Genomic DNA, 21511 nt, shown 5'->3' with positions numbered 1-21511 from the left:
TTTCCTTCAAAATGCTTTTTGCATTTCCAACTTTATTTCAATTTGCTAGTTTGTCTTTTTTCATTCAAAAAACGAGTGCCACTGTTCTTGTCCCTGGGGCTAGGGCAGTGAACAACAGACCAAGTCATGCCCTCCTGACTTAATCTGTCCTACTACTTTGGTGTCTGCCAGTCTCTTTAAGATTGAGGGCTCTGCTCAGTGCAGCCAGCTTGCATTGCTAAAATTCTCCTTTTAATCAGAGAAGGCCTAGTGAGGCCTTCTCTAGCCTCTCAGGGGGCCCTATAACACAAAACCCACCTTCCTAGAGTTCCAGCCCCCTATAGCCTGTAGAGGACCATCTCAATCTCCATATCTTCCTGAGCCCTCTGTCCCAGCCAACATGGGCTCTCTGCTGTCCATGAATATATCTTGGCTTATTCTCACTTCATTACTCTTGCTTGTTCTACTTTTAAAGCTGTAATTTATTCCTCCCATATCTCTGCATGTGAGATTCTAAATTCCCCCTCTTCTGTGAATTCTTCCAAGCCCACTTCTACTAGCAGACATCTCTTCCATGTCTGAATTGTTTCATCACATACACCTGGCAATTAATCATGGTTTACCTTAGGGCATCTCTTGCATTGCAAAGAGCTCTTTATCAATTACATTGTTATTTATCTTTTAACTGTCATTTCTCCAGTCTTTTTTTTCTTTTATTTTACCTTTTTTGTTTTATTAATTTCAGGTGTACAAAACAATGTACTAGTTACACATTTACACAACTCACAAAACGATAACCCCCTTCTTCCATCTACTACTCCTCTGACATCATATGTAGTTGTTACAATTTCATTGACTCTATTCCATATGCTGTACTCCACATCCTGTGACTATGTATATATTAAATTATAGTTGACATTCATTATTATTCAGCTTCAGCTTCAGGCATACACTGCAGTGGTCAGGCATCTACACCATCCATGAAGTGGTCTCTCTAATAAGACAAGTGTCCATCGGATGCCCTACAAAATCTTTACAACATTACTGATTATATTCCCCAAACAGTCTTTTGTATCCCCATGGCAATCTTGTGGTTACCAATTTGTGCTTTCTAATCCCCTCACCTTCTCCCTCATCCTCACCCCCCCCCCCCGCCATCTAGCAAGTTCCACCCTTAGGTATCTATCCAGAGAATTCCAAAATGCTAATTCAAAAAAATATATGCATCCCTATGTTTATTGCAGTGCTAGTCATAATAGCCAAGACATGGAAACAACTGAAATGCCCATCAGTAGATGACTGAGTTAAGAAATTGTGGTACACTTATACAATGGAATATTATTTGGCCATAAAGAAGAATGAAATCTTACCATTTGCAACATATGGATGGACCTAGAGAACATTATGCTTTTCTCCAGTCTTGATCAGTGCTTCTTAAATAACAATAAATTCAATATATCTGATTACAAGAATTTGAAATGACTCCTTTGAGGAATCATTAGTTCTGGCCAGTGTCTGTTGTGTTCTTTGTGTTTCTACTGTTCCTGTAATCAACCACATAGTTTAAAAAGTAGAACAGGAGAGAACACTTCCTAACTCTTTCTACAAGGCCAGAATTAATATCAAAGAAAGGCAATATCAAATATCTAATATCAAAGACAAAGACAATAGGAAAAAACTACAAACCAATAAATAATTTATGAAAATAAAGCAAACTTCATTTAAAATTTCATTTAAAATGGAGTCAGGAAGCCCTAAAAGGGCTCATCAATACTCACTCTGTGAGGCTGTCCATGCCCAGAAGGAAGTTGTGAAGAAATATGGATTAAAACCACCAACATTAAAAAATAGGGAGAAAGGAAATAAATCTCATTTTAGAAGCTTATCCCTCTTCAACTGGACCCTAAAGAAACTGTCATGAACTCTGTTGAATGATGGAACTTAGTATTTCTGTTTGTGCTGTTGTCATTTGTTACATTCGTTTCATGTTTAAGTGTTCTTCTAAGGTAACATTTTTTGTGGATATGTTTATAGAAATTGTTAATTCCTGACATTTTACTCTTTGGGGTTTAGCTGTTCTATATGTAAGTATTTACCAAAATCAAAACTTTTTCCAGTTTTCTGAATAAAGTGTATTTGTAAACTGTATAGTTAAAAAACTAGAAGATACACAGAACTACCAATTTGAGTATGCTAATACTCATACTTTTAGTAGTTTTTAGAGAAGTAGATCATAATGTTAGTCTTGCGATTTTCAGATGAACCTTCTGCCAAAGAAAAACTGTTCATGGAAACAAACACACTTTTCATTTAAGAAGACATGAGTATACCTGAGAAGTATGTGCAGTCTGAAGAGACACCAAGTTCTTGATTGTCAAGTCCTTTAATGCTGTGCTGGCCTTAGCTGCAGTCTCATATATTTCATCATCATATTGACTTCTCAGTCATAGCATAACCTTCATCAATTTCATGTCTACGGAAGAACTTTTCAAATAACACCAAAGTCTGAGTAGCTCCCTCTTTCACAAATTGTATCACTTTATCCCTAGGCCTGTGTGAGGGTCCTGGTGCAACCTTGTCTCAGTACACTGAAGTCAGGTCCAGATAGTCACCTGGGACTTTGATTCTCCTCTGAGTGTGGATTTCATGACTTCAGAAAATTGTCCTTCGTAGACATCAATGATAATTTAGTCAGAACTGGAGATGAGCTTGATGTAGCTGACACGGGCTGAAAAGAATTCCTATAAGTAAGAGTCTATGGAATTTCTCCAGGCAGGGCTTGGAAGTTAATTGGTTACATTAGTGGGTTTTCAGAAAGCCTTTGCTCTTCAGGCATATCATTTCCCCAAAGGAGTACTTTTGCATCTGGTGTACATAGTTCTGTGTGGGGTGCTCAGGCGAGAGAGGAATAACGTGAGGCGGAGGCTTCTGAGAAGGTTACTGGCACTTCTGTTTCCTGATATGTCTTTTGCTGATTTATTTTTGTCATTTTATATTGAGACAGTGTTATTCACTGAAGTAAGATGGACAGAGTATTTTCCCCCTCCAGAGGAGGCAGCAGCCATGTCTCCTCTAGAGAAGAACTTCTCTTCTAGAGAAGAATTCATGAACGGTCCAGCTTAGTGGGCAAAATCCCCACAGGTGTGTGTGGTCTGCCAGTGCTCCCCACCCCTGGGGTTCAGCCAGCAAGAGTGGGCAGCTGTGGGGTTCTTTTCTGATCCCCGTGAGCATTGGAGCTTCCCTGTTTGTTTCCAGAGACAGACTGCAGACATCACTGCAGTGGTTGTCTCAGCAATGTCATCCTTTGCAAAATGGAAAGCCAACAGCTCTGTCTAGCAACTTTACAAAAGTTAGATGTCAGAGAACACAAACCAGGAACATTCTTCCCCTGTTTCCTAACTGTAGACCTTTATAAAGTATGAATGCTGATTTTTTTTTTTTTGTCAGGGAAATGTTTTTAAGAACTGTCCTCTTAGGGGACTGAAGTCAGGCTAGGCGGTATAAGTGATTCTGCTTTCTTGACCCACACTGTACTGGTGGCTGGGAGCAGTCTTCTATGGAGACCACACTGCACACTCATTCACTTTGGGAGGAGATTGTGTTTTTGTTATAATTCTTATAAATGACAACACTATTTCCCGATAGTTGTAAGACATCTGTCAAGTGACATTAACCAACTAGGAAATATTTCAAGAATTGTACTTATAGCATTATAATAAAATACTCAAAAGCTTCTTTCTCTCTATCCTCAAATGTAATTGAAAATTTCTTTTCTTTAACACTTCTAGTAGTTGCAGTAAAGATCAGATAAGGGCTCTTTCTGTTTTTTCTCACCTTAAATTATTTAAGGTTGACTTTAGTAATTCCTTCTTAAGGAATGTCTTAGTTGTGACTTGAGATCCATTTAGAGTTCACAAGAGGAACATTAGCCATGATGACACATTTCTCTGGCACCCAGGGAAGGCTGAAATAAAGCCCTCTTTCCCTCTCCTCCATGTGTCCCAACAGACTGTGTCCAAGGAATCTACAAGTCTCCTCAAATCATTCCTATTGTCACTACCATTCAGTATCAACTGTATGGTAGTGACAATAAGGTAACATGCTTCGCTTTCAAACCAATTTTAGTCATTAGCAAGAGGAATCTTGGACTGTGTGAAATGCTGTGAAGGAACACATTTTAGGATCCAGTGTACAGGAGATAGTCTCAATTGTCCTTCTTTACATTCTAATGATCTTAATGTATTTCCCATGGTGACACTTTCTTGTGTTCTTGTCTCAGGTAATGACAGTGGACAAAGCATTGTTCTTTCCCAGGGTCCAGTTCATGGGAAGTCAGGGCACTGCTACCACATTTTGGAGCCCAAGAACAGAGCCCAGGCTTGTTTTATTGAGATATAATTGACATACAATAAACTTCACATATTTAAAACCTACAGGTTGATGAGTTTTAGCTTATGTGTATATCCCTGCAACCATCACCACATTCAAGGTAGTGAACATATCCATCCAACATCCCCAAAAGTTTCCTCCTGCCATTTGGCAATCCCTCCCTTGCAATCCTCTGTTGGCAAAAAAACATCCAGCCTAAGAGAAAGTTTAGAAGAGTTTAGCTGAGTCAAACTGAAGGCATTAGCCGGGAAGTAAAATCTCAACAGATTGAGAAAATGCTCCACAAAATAGTGGTTTGCAGCTTATTTTATATGCAGAATCAGAGGAGGGTTACATGAAATCCATTGGTGATAGATTAAAGGGGTAGGAGAAAGCAATGGTTGGAATTTCTGGGATTGGGTAAAAGTAAATTGGAGAGACAGGTACTTTTACATAGGTGGGTACAGGATAGTTAATAGTTTGCTTTTTACAACACATAGAAATGGAAATCAGGGAATAAGAATAACAATGAGGGATCTGTAGTTTCCTGCTCTGGTCTGAAACAAGGGATTACTGACATTCCAAGGATGTCATTTTAGGTGCAAAAAGATCATAGACAGGCTCACTTAAGGTAAAGATTGACCTTTGTCAAGGATGGTTCAGGCTAAAGATGTGACTTTCTGCCATGGCCCACCTTAACTAGAAATTTGTATGTTTATGCCATCTTATGTCATTATTTTCCATCTCCTGAGCTTTTCAGGTTTAACATGTGGCCCCTTTTCCATCCACACCTCAAACATTTAACACACTGTTTCAAAGTTGAAGACAAAAAGTAAGAAAGCTATTCCACCCATTCAACAAGTCTGGTATATATAACTTTGCCTCCAAAACAAAATAAGGAAATTATGACAATTATAGACCAATTTTACTTTGGACCCAGATGTGAAAATTTTCAATAAAATAATAGTTAATTAAATTCACCAATTACAGGAAAAACATGACCAATTACAATTACACCCCCAATAGACTCCAGTGTGTTGTACTTTTCATTGAATCTTTATTCATTTTTCCAACTTTTCTTCCAATTTCTCTGTAGTTTTAACTTTAGTTGATATTCTCATTTTATCTTGACATTAAAAGCAGGTTAGCTGTTTTCTCATAAGCTCCTGGAGGAGAAATGTGTCCTAGAAGAAGAAAGGATGCTAGTAGGTAGCAATCATCCACATTTCAAAATGAAAGGAGCAAAGCAGTGAAAGAAGTTGTATTCAATTAAAATTTTCTTAGTTTCTTCTATCATCAATCCCTTGAATGAGCCCCAAGAAATACAACTGGAGGGCCAGGTATAACTTCATTTTGTGTCAAAATTCCTGAAAACAAAGACTGCTTCTTTGACCTGCAGGATAGGGCCCAACAAATAGATCTCCTGTAATAAGGCATTAATTTTCCATTTGATCTGTTATGCAGCTATCTCTAACATGCTTCGTGGTATTTAATAATGATACATGACTAAATGTTGAAAATATATCAAATATTTATCAATTAAATGCTAACTTAGTAGCTGAACTGGATGTTAAGGTGAAAATGGAGAAAAGTATTAAAATTGTTAGGATTAAGAGGCATATGCGTGTTCACCTTAAAACACTGTAAAATCAAGGGCTAGATTGTGCAGTAGGGTAAAAGGTATGGGAGGCTTTAAGAAGGTAGTTGTAACTAGGCTTTGCAAAATATTTAATGGTAGCAATTGGAAAAGTAACAGCCCAATTTTTCAAGTGCTTTCACTGTGGTGACAGGACTCAGGGTGTGATAAGGTGGGTGGTGTGGGGATATGACAGATCTGTGCTGAAGCAGAGTGACCCTGGCTGAAGAAAGAGGACAAGTAGGCTGCACCTGATCATGGAGAGCACGACAAAATTATACCTTATGCCCATTTCTGGTCAATCCCTTCCACAAGAGGCTACCACTTTTCTGATGTCTATCGGCATAGATTAGTTTTTTCTGCTGTTGAGTTTCATATAAATGGAATCATATGGCATGTAGTCTTCCATGTTTGAGTTTTTGCACATGGTTTTGAAATGCATATTGTTGTGTGTATTTTCAATTCATTCCTTTTTATTATTAAGTAGTACTCAAATGTATTAACCTGTTTATTTATTCAGGTTTTGTCTGTTATGAATAAAACTGCTATGAACATACTTGCATAAGTATTTGTGTGGATATGTGCTTTAATTTCTCTTCGGTAAATACCTAGGAGTTGAATTTCTAGGTTATGATAGGGGTATGATTAACTTCATACTATTCTACCAATTTTGCAAAGTGGTTCTTCCATTTCACGCTCTCACCAGCAATGTATGAGAATGCCAGTTGCCCCATATCTCTGCCAATGCTTGTATTGTAACTCTTTTGAATTTTAACAATTTTTAATTTGGTATTCTTATAGTTAAGTGGTGCTCACATTGTGGCCTAATTAGCATTTCCCTGATGACTGATAATGAGTATTTTTAACATGCATATGATTATTTCTATACTTTGCAGGAGTGTTAGTTCAAGTCTTTTGCTCATTAAAAAAAGAGTTTTATTTATTTTACATTTTTTATTGAGTTGTAAGAGTTCTTTACATATTCTAGATATAACACACACAATTCCCCCCAATCTATGGCTTGCCTTTTCAATTTTTTAATAGTGTATTTGCTGAGCATAAATCTTAAATTTTATGGGTACAATTTATCAATTATTTCCTTCTATAGCTGTTTTTGTTGTCCTGTTGTAATGAGAACTATGTGGTAGAGAAGCCTGTTCCCAATCAGCCATCTAGGACATGGAGCTGAGGACTTCAGCGCAGCCCACTGTAGTGCAGTGGTAAAATGTTACACAAATGCAGAGCAACTACTGAGAATCAACTGTTATAAAAATTTATAAATAAGATAACAACTTGAAGAGTATGCATGTGATTATTTGTTAATAAAATGTAGATGAACCTTTCAAGAGTGCTCCCCAGACCCCCTCCCAACTTTTTTCTATACTGTCAGAAAAGGTGTAATTTACTGCTGGGAAGATAAGAGAAACATGACTGTGGGAGTCCCCAGCATCCTGGAACTCCTGATTCTTTTCAACCTGCTTGCATGTTTTGTTATCAAACCACATTTTGCAGAGATCTTTGAAGTTGAGATAATGCTCTTCTGTCATTTGGTACAGTCAGCAGGATTCCCAGTTGAAGTTGTGGAAGAGATTACAACTGGGTTTAGGGTAAGCACCTTCCAAAATGGCCAGAAGAGGCGAGCATGCACTCCCTCGTCAAAAGCCATGGGGAGAGATAACCTGACTGTATCCTTGAAGCTGTTAATTGGGTATCTCAGAATAACAGTTTCATTAGCCGTGGAGCAGGAAAAATGCCTCATTGGAACAGGGCAGGAAACTATACCATAGGATGACAATTTTCCTTACTCTTCCAAATAGATTAACTGGGTACATCAAGAAAGAGGGCACATGCACTTGGCTATGTCCGTTCTCTGTGCCAAAGGCCAGGAACTACTACACCCAGGGAATAAATGAACCTTTGAAATGAAATCATGTTAGTGTAGGCTGCTGAGCAAAGCTTCAAAAGAGCCGGCGTACTGGTCTTACCTCGAGTGAAGTGCTGATAACTACCAGGAGGTCCTCTGAGCTGCAAGGGACAGAGGCAGCACTCCTAACAAGTGCCCATGTTTAGGATTTGAGTCCGGGTGGTGAGCCCAGAGATAGCGCCTCCCTTGGGCTTCCGTCCATACTGGGGGATCTGGAACCCCTGCTCACCCCAGCGGGGGCCAAGCCAAAGCAGGCGGTGCAACACTTGGCAGTGCAGGACATGCCTCGCTGCAAGAAAGAGTCTCTCCCTTGGCTTCCCTCCCTATTACCCCAAGGCTGCGCCGGCCACAATGCTGCTGAATGCTGGGCCGGGGAGCCTGACTTCCACCATGGCCCTGGGGTACCGGGGCAAAGCTTTAAATGCCCCACACCTCCCAGTCGCCATGTAGCTGGAAGATCTGAAGAACTGTCTGCTGGAGAGTTCCAACACAAGATGACAACAATAGCCACAACTACCACCACCCACCATGCATGGCTCTGATTGCCTTAACCAGCACTGGAATCGACCCCAAACCCTGTGCTGCCGTCTAGTGACAAAACTGGGAGAGCCAAATAAAATTCTCTATGATAATTAATGATATCTTATAATAAGCAGGCTGTTTAAAAGTTAAAAGTGATAGGATATAAATGTTTAAAAGTTTAAGCCAGAGGCCCTGAACCTACCTATGGTGAATGTTCAAATTATAAAAAAATTATTGTAGTAAAAGACACATTGCCATTAATCCTCCTCAAAATACTCGTCCTTGTTTTGAACACACTTATCCCATTGCTCTTGCCACTTTCTGAAGCAGTTCTGGAAATCCTCTTTCATGTCTTTACTTCATCCTTCATCATAACAACGTTCCGTGCCACACATCACTTCTGGCATGTCAATTTCTGTCAAATAAAAACATTACAGTGTGTTCTCATCCAACTTATTCACCATATCTGGCACCGTTTCAACTTCTGGCTCTTCCCCAAAGACAAAATGACCATGAAAGGTAAACATTTTAAATAAATTCAGGACATCAAGGCAGCCATGACACAGCAACTAAAGACACTGATGAAAGAGGGCTCTCAGAACTGCTTCAGAAACTGGCAAAAACAATGGGAGAAGCATGTTTGAAGCGATGGGGAGTATCTTGAGGGGGATTAATGGCAATGTGTCTTTTACTGTAATAAAATTTTACTGTAAATAAATTTTCTTTATTTAAACATTCACTACATTTTTTATCATACCTTGTATGTTCTTTTATAACTGTGTTTTCAAACTTGATAACTGCCACAGTTTACCAATGGGTTGATGTGGGCTATGACAAGAGCAAAGGAGGCAAGGGTCTCAGAGTTTTGACTTGAGGAATGAAAAAGATAAAGTTTCTATTAACTGAGATTTTTAAAAAATCCAGGTAGAATGGATTTTGGCATAAAGATTTAAAAATTCACTTTGAAATATGCTAAATTTGGAATGTTTAAATGAGGACACTTTTGCTAAACCAGATAAAGATTATTCTGTACTATGATTTGATGTGTTAAGTTGTCATGTATACTATTATGAGTATTTGATTAAACATGCCTATAATCTCCAGGATAAGGATGTTGGAATTCTATTAAGATTAATTGGACATACAATAAATGGATTGGTCAAGAGATGATACGGAGATTACTGTCTCATGGAAAAAGTCAACATCTATATTGCTTTGTATATTTGTGTGTTTACTGGGTTAAACATACATCATGGGCGAAGGATTATAAATAAAATGGTTAATATAACCTGTTCTCCATCTCTGTGTAAATCTGAACTTAGGTTAACTTTCTAGCCTCTTTCTTCTGGGACCCTGGTAAGAGGATATGTTAGCTATACTGCTGGGGAACATTGCTTTTAGTAAAAGAAAGGCAGATCTGATTATGTATACTTATGTTTTAAACTACGATTTTTGTAACCTTTTCTTTTGAAACAGAAAACTTTTGTTCAACTTGATGGGTAGTGCAACATACTGATATGCAGTTGTAGCTCTGTTGCGCACAGAAGGACTGAAGAAAATACAGTTGACCTTTGAACAGCATGGGTTTGAACTGCAGGGGCCATTTATGTGTGGTTTTTTTCTATAAATATGCAGTTGGCCTTCCATATCCCTGGGTTTTGTATTTGCATTTTCACCCCACCATGGACCAAAAACAGTACCGTTGACCCTTGAAATATGAGGGGGTTAGGAGTATGGAGCCCCATACAGTTAAAAATGGACAGAAAACATTTTTTTAAAAAAATTGGGGAACTGGGGTATGGGAACAGTGCTGGGGAATCGGGGGAAGGGGAACAGACAAGTTGCTCTCCTTTTGTTCTTCAGCCTAGTTGTGGAGGATGTTGCTTCACTGGCCCAAGTTGGCACCATCTTTGCGCTCTTCCCGGGCGAGGCACATCAGTCGCCGGCTTCTGGATGGCCGCTCACGGCAGCTGCTGGCCGCTCACGCTGACTGCTCATGCTGGCTGCTGACCACTCACGGTAGCCCATGGCAACCCACTGCCACAGGGGCTGCAGCCTACGCCGTCGCCGGCGACTCACGGCAGCCCAGCTCCAGGTTGAGCTGTTGTTCAGCATCTTAGCTGTAGAGGGCAGTGTCACTGGCCCTCACATGTGGGATCCAAACCGGGGCCCTCTGACATCCCAAGCCAGCTCTTAACCAATGCGCCACTCGGCTGGCCCCAGAAAACATTTTAAAACAGCTTTACTGAGATATAATTTGCACACTATAAAATTTACTCATTCATTATTTTTTAATTTTTTTAAAATTTAACTATAGTTGGTATACAATGTTATATTGGTTTCAGGTGTACAATATAGTGATATCTTACAACGTGATCACCCCACTATTTCTAGTAATCATCTGTCACCGTGCAAACTTAACCCAATATTATTGACTCCTTTACTTTTTTGACCCATCCCCTCTGGTAACCATCTTTTTGGTCTCTGTTTCTATGAGTCTGTTTTGTTTTGTTTGTCTGTTTTTTCTTCTTAAATTCCACATATGAATGAAACCATATGGTATTTGTCTTTCTCTGCCTAACTTATTTCACTTAGCATAATACCCTCTAGATTCGTCCATGTTGTCGCATCACATATAGCTTTTGACTCCCCCAAAATTTAGTTGTCCCTTGGAATCCACAGAGGATTGATTTCAGGACCCCATGGATACAAAAATCTGTGAATGCTCAAATTCCCTGTATAAAATGGTGTAGATCAGTGCATACAGTTGACCATCTGCATCTGTGACCACCAACCGCAGATCAAAAACAGCATAAGTGGACCTGTGCAGTTCAAACCTGCGTTGTTCAAGGGTCAATTATAATTCCTCAGATGCATCCCTCTGTATAAATTGCTTGAGGAAGACTTCAACCTCAGAGAAACACTTGGGTCCGACTTGCTCCTTCACGAGCTCTTTGAAATCTTTGCATAATGATTACATGGTGTCCGAAACATGAACAAGTTACTGCTATTTGGTGTTGTCATCAAGGGAACTCCTGAAATTTGTAAATTTCTACACTCCTTCAAATAGAGGTGGCTAAGAATGGCACACAGACATCATGGGATTTTTGTTTGTTTGTTTGTTTGTGAGTGTTATGCTTACAGCTATGAGCAAAATGGCATGGGGTGATGTTAACTTCATACTTTGATGTGGAGGAGGTTACATTTTTATGTTCAATATATTTTGTGCTTACTAGGTGCATCTCGATATCATATTTCTTGAACTACTGTATTGCTGAATCAGGAGTTGTAGGATTTGGGATTATATAACTGATAATATAATTGAGAATGGAATAGCTGTGGATTACACATTAGAACTGGATCGATCACCCTGTAACTATTTTCAAAATGTGTTGTTTCTACCTAACTGATAAGTCACTCCTCTAAAATAACAAGTTGTTGCAGCATTGAACGATTTATGAAACTGGAAAATAGCTTTCACAACCCTGTTTGGCAATAGGTTTTTAGATTGACAAATTCACTAATTAGTGATAAGTATGTTCTTATTGATTTGGGAACTTATATGTCCAGATTGTTGTTATGTCATTAGTTTGGAGCCTGGGGTGATGTGGAGTGAGATGTAGTGAATGAGGCCACTGATGGCAGAGAAGCCCTTGTCACCTAAGGACACAAACTGTACTCTAGCACGGGCCCACAGCTGCACAGTGAGGAAAAACTGTCATAAAATAGCAGAGCAAACACTCAGAATGAATTATGGTTAAATAGAATTCATGAACAAATTGTAAGAGTTTGCATATGCTTGCAAATTGATCAGCTCAGGTAAAACTTCAAAAGCATACTCTCCCCATCCCTTTTGCTTCTCACCCCCCACCCAATTTCTGTCTGAAAATATTTAGAGAAAATGTAGTTTGCTGTCGGGAACATAAAAGAAACATCTAAAGGGAACCCCAACATTGCTCAAACTCCTGATTCTCTTTAATCTGCTTTATGTTTTGTTGTCAAATATCATATTTTGAAGAGATCTTTGGAATTGAGAAAATGTCCTGTAACAATGTCTAAGAAATCTTTGCTTACCCCAAAGTCATGAACAGATGGTGTTGCTTTTATCATTTTATTTCCCAGTTGTCTTTGGCTAATATGTAGAACACAATTGACTTTTTTATTGACTTTGATCCTGTGACCTTGCTAAATGTTCTTATTAATTCTAGTAATTTTAGCAATAGATTTCTTACTTAGGATTTTCTTGACATAATCATGTAGTCATATTGTCTGCAAACTAAACCTTCCTCCTTTCAAAAATTTTTCTGTCTTTTACCTCTCTTAATTTACTATACTAGCTAGGATCTGCTGTACTGTGTTAAATAGAAATAGCAAATGTAGATTCTTGTCTGTGATCCTAGGGCTGGGTTTCTCAATGTTTGCTTAATTGAAATTTGGGTCAAGATAATTCTTTGTTGTGGAGACTGTACCGTGCATTGTAGCATGTCTAGCAGCATCCCTGGCTACTCACCTATGAGATGCTAATAGCATCCTCTGATGACAACTAAACATGTCTCCAGACATTGCCAAATATCACCTGGGGGACAAAATACACCCCCTGCTGAGAACCACTGTTAGGAAGAAAATGTTCAACACTTCACCATTAAGCATGATATTAACTATAAGAATTCTTGTTTTGAAACTCTATGGAAAATTTCAACCATAGAGAGTATACATTGAATATGGGTATACCCACCATCATTCTACCATAAATATTTTACTATGTTTGGTCTGGTGCATATCTATCCATCTATCTATCAATCCTCTATCCACTCATCAATCTACCTTATTTTTAAACACATTTCAAAATAAGATAGACACCAGTACATTTCTCCCTAAATAGTTTAGTATGCATATCATTACTTACATTTCAATATTTACATTGGATATAAATACTTATATATTATTTGCAGATTTTTTTCTTTTGAGGTAACGTTTACACACCAGGGTGCCAAAACAAATGTATATGCATGACTTGTATTTATCTTTTGCTATTGGTATATATTGAGTATTACAATTTTAGTACAGTTTTTTCCTTTCTTAAAATGTGTATACATTTTTTGGCATCCCCTGTATAATGAAATGCAGAAATCTTAATGAACATTCAGAGTTTTAACAAATGCATACAAGGTCAGGCAATTAAGTTTGCAAACTCATCCTAGAAAAAGTGCTACATACCTCATTGCTGAATATCACTACAGTCACCTTCGAAGTACTCCCCCTGGGAAGCTATGTACCTACGCCAGCGCCTAGGCCACCCTTCAAAGTAATTTTGGAACTCTTTTTCTAGAATGGCCATCAGAGCTGTTGTCGTATTATCCTTGATGTCCCGAATGTTATCCAAATGTCTTCCTTTCAACATTTCCTTTATCTTCAGGTAAAGAAAGAAGTCACTGGGGGCCAGATTAGGTGAGTAGGAAGGGTATTCCAATACAGACATTTGTTTACTGGTTAAAAACTCCCTCACAGACAGTGCCGTGTGAGCTGGTGCATTGTCGTGATGCAAGAGCCATGAATTGTTGGCAAAAAGTTCAAGTCGTCTAATGTTTCACGCAGCCTTTTCAACACTTCCAAATAGTAAACTTGGTTAACTGTCCAGCTGGTACAAATTCATAATCAATAATCCGTCTGATATCAAAAAAAGGTTAGCAACATCGTTGCAACAAGTTCACAAACTTAATTTTCACACCTCGTATATCTGTGTAACCCAAACTCTTATCAAATATAAAACAATGTTTTCCCGTAGAAATATAATGCAAGTCACATATATAATTCAGAATTTTCTAGTAGCCACATTAAAAACTTAAAAAGAAACTGCTAAAATTTACTAATATATTATTTACATCAATTATCTAAAATATAATTTAATATGTAATAGTAAAATATTACTAATATTTTACATTTTTTCTTTCCTAATAAGTCTTCAAAATCTGTTATGGATTTTGCATTTAGAATACATCTCAGTTCAGACTAGTCATATTTCAAGTGCTCAATCGGCCTATGTGGCCAGTGATCCTATAGTGGACAGCACAGACACAGAACGTTTTCTTTCTCCGGAAAGACCCCTCATGCCACTTCTAGTCAATCTCCATACCAACCTCCTTAGAGACAACCATTTTACCCCATCATTGTTTAGCTTTGCCTGTCCTAACATTTCCTGTAAATGGAATTGCACAATATGAAGTCTTTTGTGTCTGGCTTCTTTCACTCAGCATGTTGTTTCTGAGTTTCATTCATATTGTTACCTATATCAGTTTATTTCTTTTGATTGCTGAGTTATGTTGCATTGATGAATATACCATAGTTAACCCATTTTCCTATTGTGGGTACCTATGATGTTCTCAGTTTGGGGATATTAATAAAGCTGCTACAAACATCCTTATACAAATGTTTTTGGGGATGTATGCTTCCTTTGGAGTAAATACCTAGAATAGCTGTTTCATAGGATAGTTGTATAGTTAGTTTGATAAATTTCTAGACCCTTTTCCAAACTGGACTTTCCCATTTTAAGCTCTTGTTGATAATTAGGAGTTTTGATTCTTTCCTACTCAGAATAGTCAGTCTTTTAAATTTTGACCATTCTGGTGGGTATGTAATGGTATCTCAAAGTGGTTTTAATTTGCATTTCCCTAATGGCACATGATGTTAAAGTTTACATGTGCTTATTGGGCATTTCCATATTCTCTTTCATGAAGTGTCTGTTCAAATCTTATGTCTGCTTAAAAAAGTGGGTTGTCTTTTTATGAGTTGTTTATATATACTGAATCAGTCTTTTGACAAGTATATGCTTTACAAAGATATTTTTTCCTCTATGGTTTGCTTATTTAATTTCATGGTCTCTTTGGACACACAGTTTTAAATTTTGTTGAAGTCTAATTTATTAATTTTTTTTTAAGTGTTGCTTTATGTTCCTAAGAAATCTTTGCTCATCCTTGTTACAAAGCTATTCTTCTTTGTTTTCTTCTGAAGGTCTCATTGTTTTAGGTTTCATAATTAACTTTATGATCTATTTTGGATGAATTTTTGCATATCCTGTGACAGGGTCAACTTTTTGTTTTTCTATGTAGACAGCCAATTGTTCTAATGCCATCTGTTGAAAGTTTCCTTTCCTCATAGGGTCATTTTGGCACCTGTGTTGAAAATCAAATGACCACATAAGTGGACTGGATTTATTTTGTTATGTGCTCTGTTTTGTTTCATTGATGTAGGTATTGACCTGTAGTCTGTATTATATTGTCTTGGTAGCTGTAGCCTTATAGTAAGTCTTGAAATCACTCATTCTAAATCCAACTTTGTTCTTTTTATTTAAGATTACTTTAAATATTCTAGATCCTTTTCATTTCCATATAAATTTTATAATTAGTTTATCAATTTCTATCTAAAATTTCTACTGGTATTATGATTGGGATGGCATGAATCTATAGATCCATTTGTGGAGAACTGATATCTTGTAACATCTCTTCCATCTATCTCTTCCCATCCAGAAACATGTTATATATACACATTTATTTAGCTATCTTTAATGTCTACAAAAAATATTTTGTATTTTTTGGCATACATGTTTTCTATTTTGTTAAAAGTATTCATAAGTATTTCATGTTCCTTGATGCTATAGTAAGTTAAAATTTTATTTTCCAATTGTTTGCTGCTAATAAAAATATAATTGATTTTCCTATAATAATCTTAAATGTTATGATCTTGCTAAATTATCTTATTAGTTTTAATAGTTGGTGATACCTTAGGCTTTTGTATGCAAATAATCATTTGCAAATAGAGACGTTTTTATTTCTTCTTTCCTAATCTTTATGCCTTTTCTTTCTTTTTCTTGCCTTTTATACAGACATATAGTAAAATATTGAATTAAAAGAAACCTCATGAATGTGTATTAAATTTTGTTAAGTGTTTTTTTCTATATCTATTGAAAAAAAATTTTTAAGTATGTATTAAAAACCTGTCAAGACAAAGAACGACTCAAACAAATTTAGAAAATAGTTTTTGTTGTCAGTCTATCCCCTACCCACAACCATCCACCTTAGGGCCACATAGCTTCTGCACAAGACCACCACCTTCTGGCTAGTAACAGAGTCTGGGCTCAGAAACAAATCTTCTGGCTTTAAAGCTCCTGTTCTTTCATCAGCATCATCCATGGTGCCCTTAGAGTGGTTAAATACAAGAATTCTCATGACAGTGCTTTTAGGTTTTTTTTATTTTTATTTTTATGGATAAAATGCAACATACATATTATACTTAACAATGAAAAAGGATGGGACAAAATAATCATAACTTTTGAGATGGGAGACAACATAAAACATTGGCATTCCTTGTGACATTATATGATTTTTCAATCAAATCACACAGTTTTACAAAATAGTTGGAAAATTCCTGAAAGTATGCTGTTTTTAAATTAAAGTGTGTGTGTGTGTGTGTGTGTGTAAAACTATTGAAAATGCTTGAAAGAAACATTTTAATCCATGTCATATAATTTATTAAGTGACATATTTATTGAAAAGAGTTGAAAATGCCTGTCAGAAACTAGGAACTATTCAATCCCATAATATATACTCTTTTCAGGCATGTAATACATTTGGGGAAAACCGTTGAAATATGCTTGATAGAAAGAAGGAACATTTTAATCTCATATTACTTTTCAGTCAAGTGCAATAGGGTGAAAGCAGTTGAAACAATGCCTAAAAAGAAGAGATGAATATTAATTCCTGCATTTGAAAACCTGCATCTCAATATGGCTAAACACACAAGACAATGACTAAGGGACAACATTCTCTCAGAGTATACCACAGATTACAGAGTATTTTGGTTTTAAAGCTTTTGTTTAAAAATATTTTACATCATTAAATGTATATTATTAAATGTACATTGAAAGCTAACTGAAGTGACAAGTAAGACTCAAGAATAATTTGCAACAAAAATTGTTAAAGTCCATTAATTTCTTTTTTCCAAGAAAGGCAAGTGAGGTAGTTTATATTGTGTATATAAATTGTAAAGAAATTAATATTCCAGTTCGTTCAGAGATCATTCACTCCAAGATTGTTATATCCCTAAGTGAACTGCTTAACAAAGGGATCCTCTTTTGCAGAATGGTTGAAAAAATGAGCCAGTTGTACGACATTTTATGAATAAATGTTCTTAGAGTGTTAACTTTCTCTAATACTTTCCTGGGTATTATTTTCCTAAATGTATACAGCAAGAGCACTTGGGATGAGGTGGGATGGAAAGCTATTAAGAATAGAATTTAGAAGCCCATTACATGACTCTGCCTTTTTTTTCCCCCCAAATATACTATTTTTACAGATTACGGTAACTATTTTAAAACAACTCTTGATAAAGCAAAGATAGTTTTGTCAATATTTAGGTGAGTTTTGAATTTTAATTGTGTAGGGATTTGTTTATTCTTTAAGGATAAAATTAGTAAAAAGTACCTCTTTAACCCACATAAAAATTAGACTGTGTCTACTGAAAATTCTTCTCTAATCAGTTAGTTTACCCTATGACTGAAAATAAAAGTTATCAGTGGTTAATGACATTGGTATTGACATGGCCTTCCATATTATACAGCTATTTGAAAGTTGTCACAAGTCCTTCCATACATTAAAGTGATTAAAGTTTTTGACTCAGCTTTTTTGACATCCGAAATCACATAAAAGTGGATAAGAAATTCAGAAAGATTGTTTTTACCTGTCATCTGTTAGCCATTTGTTTAAAACTGATGACAGTGAAGTAAATTTTGAAACCTTTAAAACTTATGAATGGGTTCTAATGTGTTTTCAGTTAAAAGAAATGAAAATTCCCAAACAAAAAATTAAATGAATAGATCTGTGAATTTTCTATATAAACATAACAGAATTTATTCTAAATGATATGAAATACAATGAGATAAGTCAGCCATAGTTTTCATACATACATAGAAGGGTAAGGTAGCTAATTTGAAGGATTTTTTTTTTTGTGTGTAGGCATAAATTACTGTCCTCTTACATCTTTCAACTTAGCAACTACATAAAGTGAAATGTTTGCTCCTCTTTGACTTGCAAACATGATAAAAGCATTTTTTTAGACTCTTGAAATTCATTATGTAAACTCACATGTCATCAATTAGCCATACATTGAAAAATTGGTGAAATGTAAGAATAAATATAAACTTACAGAACATGTTTATTTTCTAATGTGTTTTCAGGAAAAGGAAATCAAAATTCTCAAATATATAAAATGAACAGATATTGAGTTTTCTATAAAACTATACCAAAATCCTAATGGGCAGAAATGGAATTATCTACATGTTGAATATAAATCATGTTTTTATAGACATCAAGGCATAATGCAGCATATAAAAATTTTCTTCTATATAGGGGCATAATTATTATCACATTATGTTTTGAGACTTGGTAAGTAGATAAAAGGTTTTCTGCATTTGTAAGCAAATTTGTCTATTGTTTGAATTGCAAGAGAGAGTTATTTGAATGTTAAATCTCATTAAAACTGATATAAATTCTTCAAAATCTAAACCCGTGGATTCTAATCCAAAGCACATGTGCGGGACAAATGAGACCCCTGTCCCATTTCTAGCTAACCCTGGAAGGTTTATATCTCAAGATGAAAAGCAGAGCTGTCTGACCCCTCAGCACGTTTTAAATTTGCTGTCAACTAGAATTGTGGGGGACTGTGTGTTCTCACCAAATGCATGCAATTTTGGAAAATGGTTCCAAAGGAGCTTGATAGCAAGACAGTTTTTTGCTTACCGAATATGCATCTGATTTTAAAGTCTGATGCTAATCCACAGTGCTTGGCTATGTCTACGATTGATAAACAGAAACAAAATCTATTTTTACAGCATGTAAAATCTGAATATAACAGTATTTTTCAGTACTCTTGGATAAAGAGCAATTGGATCAAGGTAGTTCTAAAGTTTTAAATCAGGGCTGCAGAAATGACTACCTACAGTTGTAAAATGTAAGAAATGATATGTTGGATGAGTCCCTGAAAGAAAATCAGTGCCTGGCACATGGAAAGCTATTCATTAAGCACCATAATCACGATGAGAAAAATAGAGGCTCTGTGATTTCAGGCTACAGGTTGTGAAAGCGTAAGAACACCCTTTGTCAAACTAAGCTTCACTAGGGGGGCCTGTGCTCATAAGGGAATAAACTTGAAAAATATCAGTTTTCAATGGTCCAGGAAAAAGAAATATTCATTTATACCAGAATGCCGATAGTCATGATGCAGTACAATATACATACCAATACAGTGTTCTTTAAACAGAAGTTCCTCCTCCTTTAACTCAGAAGCAAGTCAGAGCATAAATATTTATTGTGTAACTTTAGAAACTGATTCCCTTTTGAAAGTAGATCTGAATTATTTTGCAGAACAAACACTGTTGATGTTTCTGGCATTCTTGCTCCAAAAGGTCAATATATGTATATAACGTAAGTATAAAAATTTTTTTTCCACCTCTTCTATTTGGTAGCATTTGCTACATAAAGAAGTGTGTCTTATCCCAGGTATAGAACCACGTTCATTTCTGCTGTGAAGTCAAAGTACTAGAAACGATCAGAGTTCCTAATCTAGATTGGCCTTTCTTCAGGAAGGACCACAACTTCTTTCCTTCACTCATGTCAAGGAACCATCATGAGAAAGCTTTAGCTCAAATGGATAAGCTTCTCCTCTTCCATAGTTCATGTTGACAATGCTGGGAGACACCACTTGGACCAGGAAACACCAAGAGGGTTATAGGAACAAACATGTCAAAAGCAGTCTTTTTCCTCCCCTACTTAATGTAGAATGTTCTTGGCATATAATACACAATAGCTGCTGTTTTGAGTGGTATTTCAAAAACTTGATTGTGGTTTAATCACCCATTCTGCTTGAGGGTTTACATGATACACATCCAATATATAAGCATCTGGATCCAAGCAATGCTGTCCTAAGAAAAAGAGAAAATCAGAGAATGTTTTTAAGAGTGGCATTGCTGTGTGTAAGTGTGCATGTATGTGTGTGTTTGTAAGGTTCAAATAAGGCCAATATAGTTCTCTTAGCCAAAAATAAGTACAGCAAGTCCCCCGACTTACGAAGAAGTTTTCTGTTCTGGGAGAACGTTCGTAAGTTAGATTCGTTCGTAAGTCTGAAAAACTAAGTCTTATACTCCTTTGACACAAATACACAATGTAAAGCCAATGGTTGAACAATTCATGTTATAAGAATGAGCGACATCTACCATCATTTCGCCTTAGTCCAATCTCTCAATTATTTTCACTTTTGTTTCCATGGTTATTGCTTTGCGTTTCCTAACAGTCCCTTCCACATCACCACTGCTTTTCCCCTTGCATCCTGGGCTCTGATTGAGCACTGTACTACTGTACACTATCGCACTGTACAGTAAGCACACAGCAGCACAACTGTGACAATGTCCGGCAGACACGTGAGCGACTTCCATGATTTGTTCGCATCTACAGGTGTTCTAATGTGAGGTGTGTTCGTATCTGTGAAAGTTCGCAACTCATATGTTCATGAGTCAGGGACTTACTGTACAGTACGTGCTTTCCTTTATATTTTATTTTTTGTTTACTTATATTTCCTTTATTGTTTATAGAGTTGAGTAATTTAGTTATTAGATACTTCCATATTTTTACTGACATTGACAAACAATAAACAATTAAAATATATAATGAGACAAAAAAATTTAGAAGGTGAAAATCATAGGGTGCTTATACAAATCTAGATGGTACAGCTGGTACTATAATTCTATGTGCTATAGTTTTATTTGACTGGCAGCACAGTAGGTTTGTTTACATCATCATCACCACAAACACATGAGTAATGTGTTGCATTATAACATCATGACAGCTACAATGTCACTAGGCGAAAGGATGTGTGCTGCTCCATTAAAATGTTATGGGAACACTGTCATATATGCAGTTCATTATTGACCAAAAGTATAACTGTAGATACATTTTAAAATTTCTTAACAAAGCCTGCCTGCTTTCCTTCCCTCCTTCCTTCCTTTGTTTCTTTCTGACTGTTAAATACTTCAAATA

The 21511-nt window shown here is 36.5% G+C and overlaps 1 protein-coding gene across 2 annotated transcripts in view; it reads right to left on the bottom strand.

Annotated features, from left to right (window-relative positions):
* Positions 1 to 16659: 16659 nt before the first annotated feature.
* The window catches only part of ARHGAP28 (Rho GTPase activating protein 28), a 75014-nt gene continuing 70162 nt past the window's right edge, over positions 16660 to 21511 (bottom strand). The window contains exons 15-16 of one of the 2 annotated variants that reach the window (XR_002122874.1): positions 19718 to 20400; positions 16660 to 17155 (exon numbers count right to left, since the gene is read on the bottom strand). Coding sequence is in view for 1 of the 2 variants with exons in the window: in XM_019633795.1 (XP_019489340.1) it covers positions 20306 to 20400 (95 nt within the window). In the remaining variant the exon portion in view is untranslated. Of the gene's footprint in view, positions 20401 to 21511 lie in introns of both variants that reach the window. The other variant, XM_019633795.1, reaches the window with a different exon arrangement.

The sequence above is a fragment of the Hipposideros armiger genome, unplaced genomic scaffold, assembly GCF_001890085.2.
Source record: "Hipposideros armiger isolate ML-2016 unplaced genomic scaffold, ASM189008v1 scaffold_1411, whole genome shotgun sequence".
In the NCBI taxonomy this organism is placed as follows: Eukaryota; Metazoa; Chordata; class Mammalia; order Chiroptera; family Hipposideridae; genus Hipposideros; species Hipposideros armiger.
This window is presented reverse-complemented; position numbering and strand designations above follow the sequence as displayed.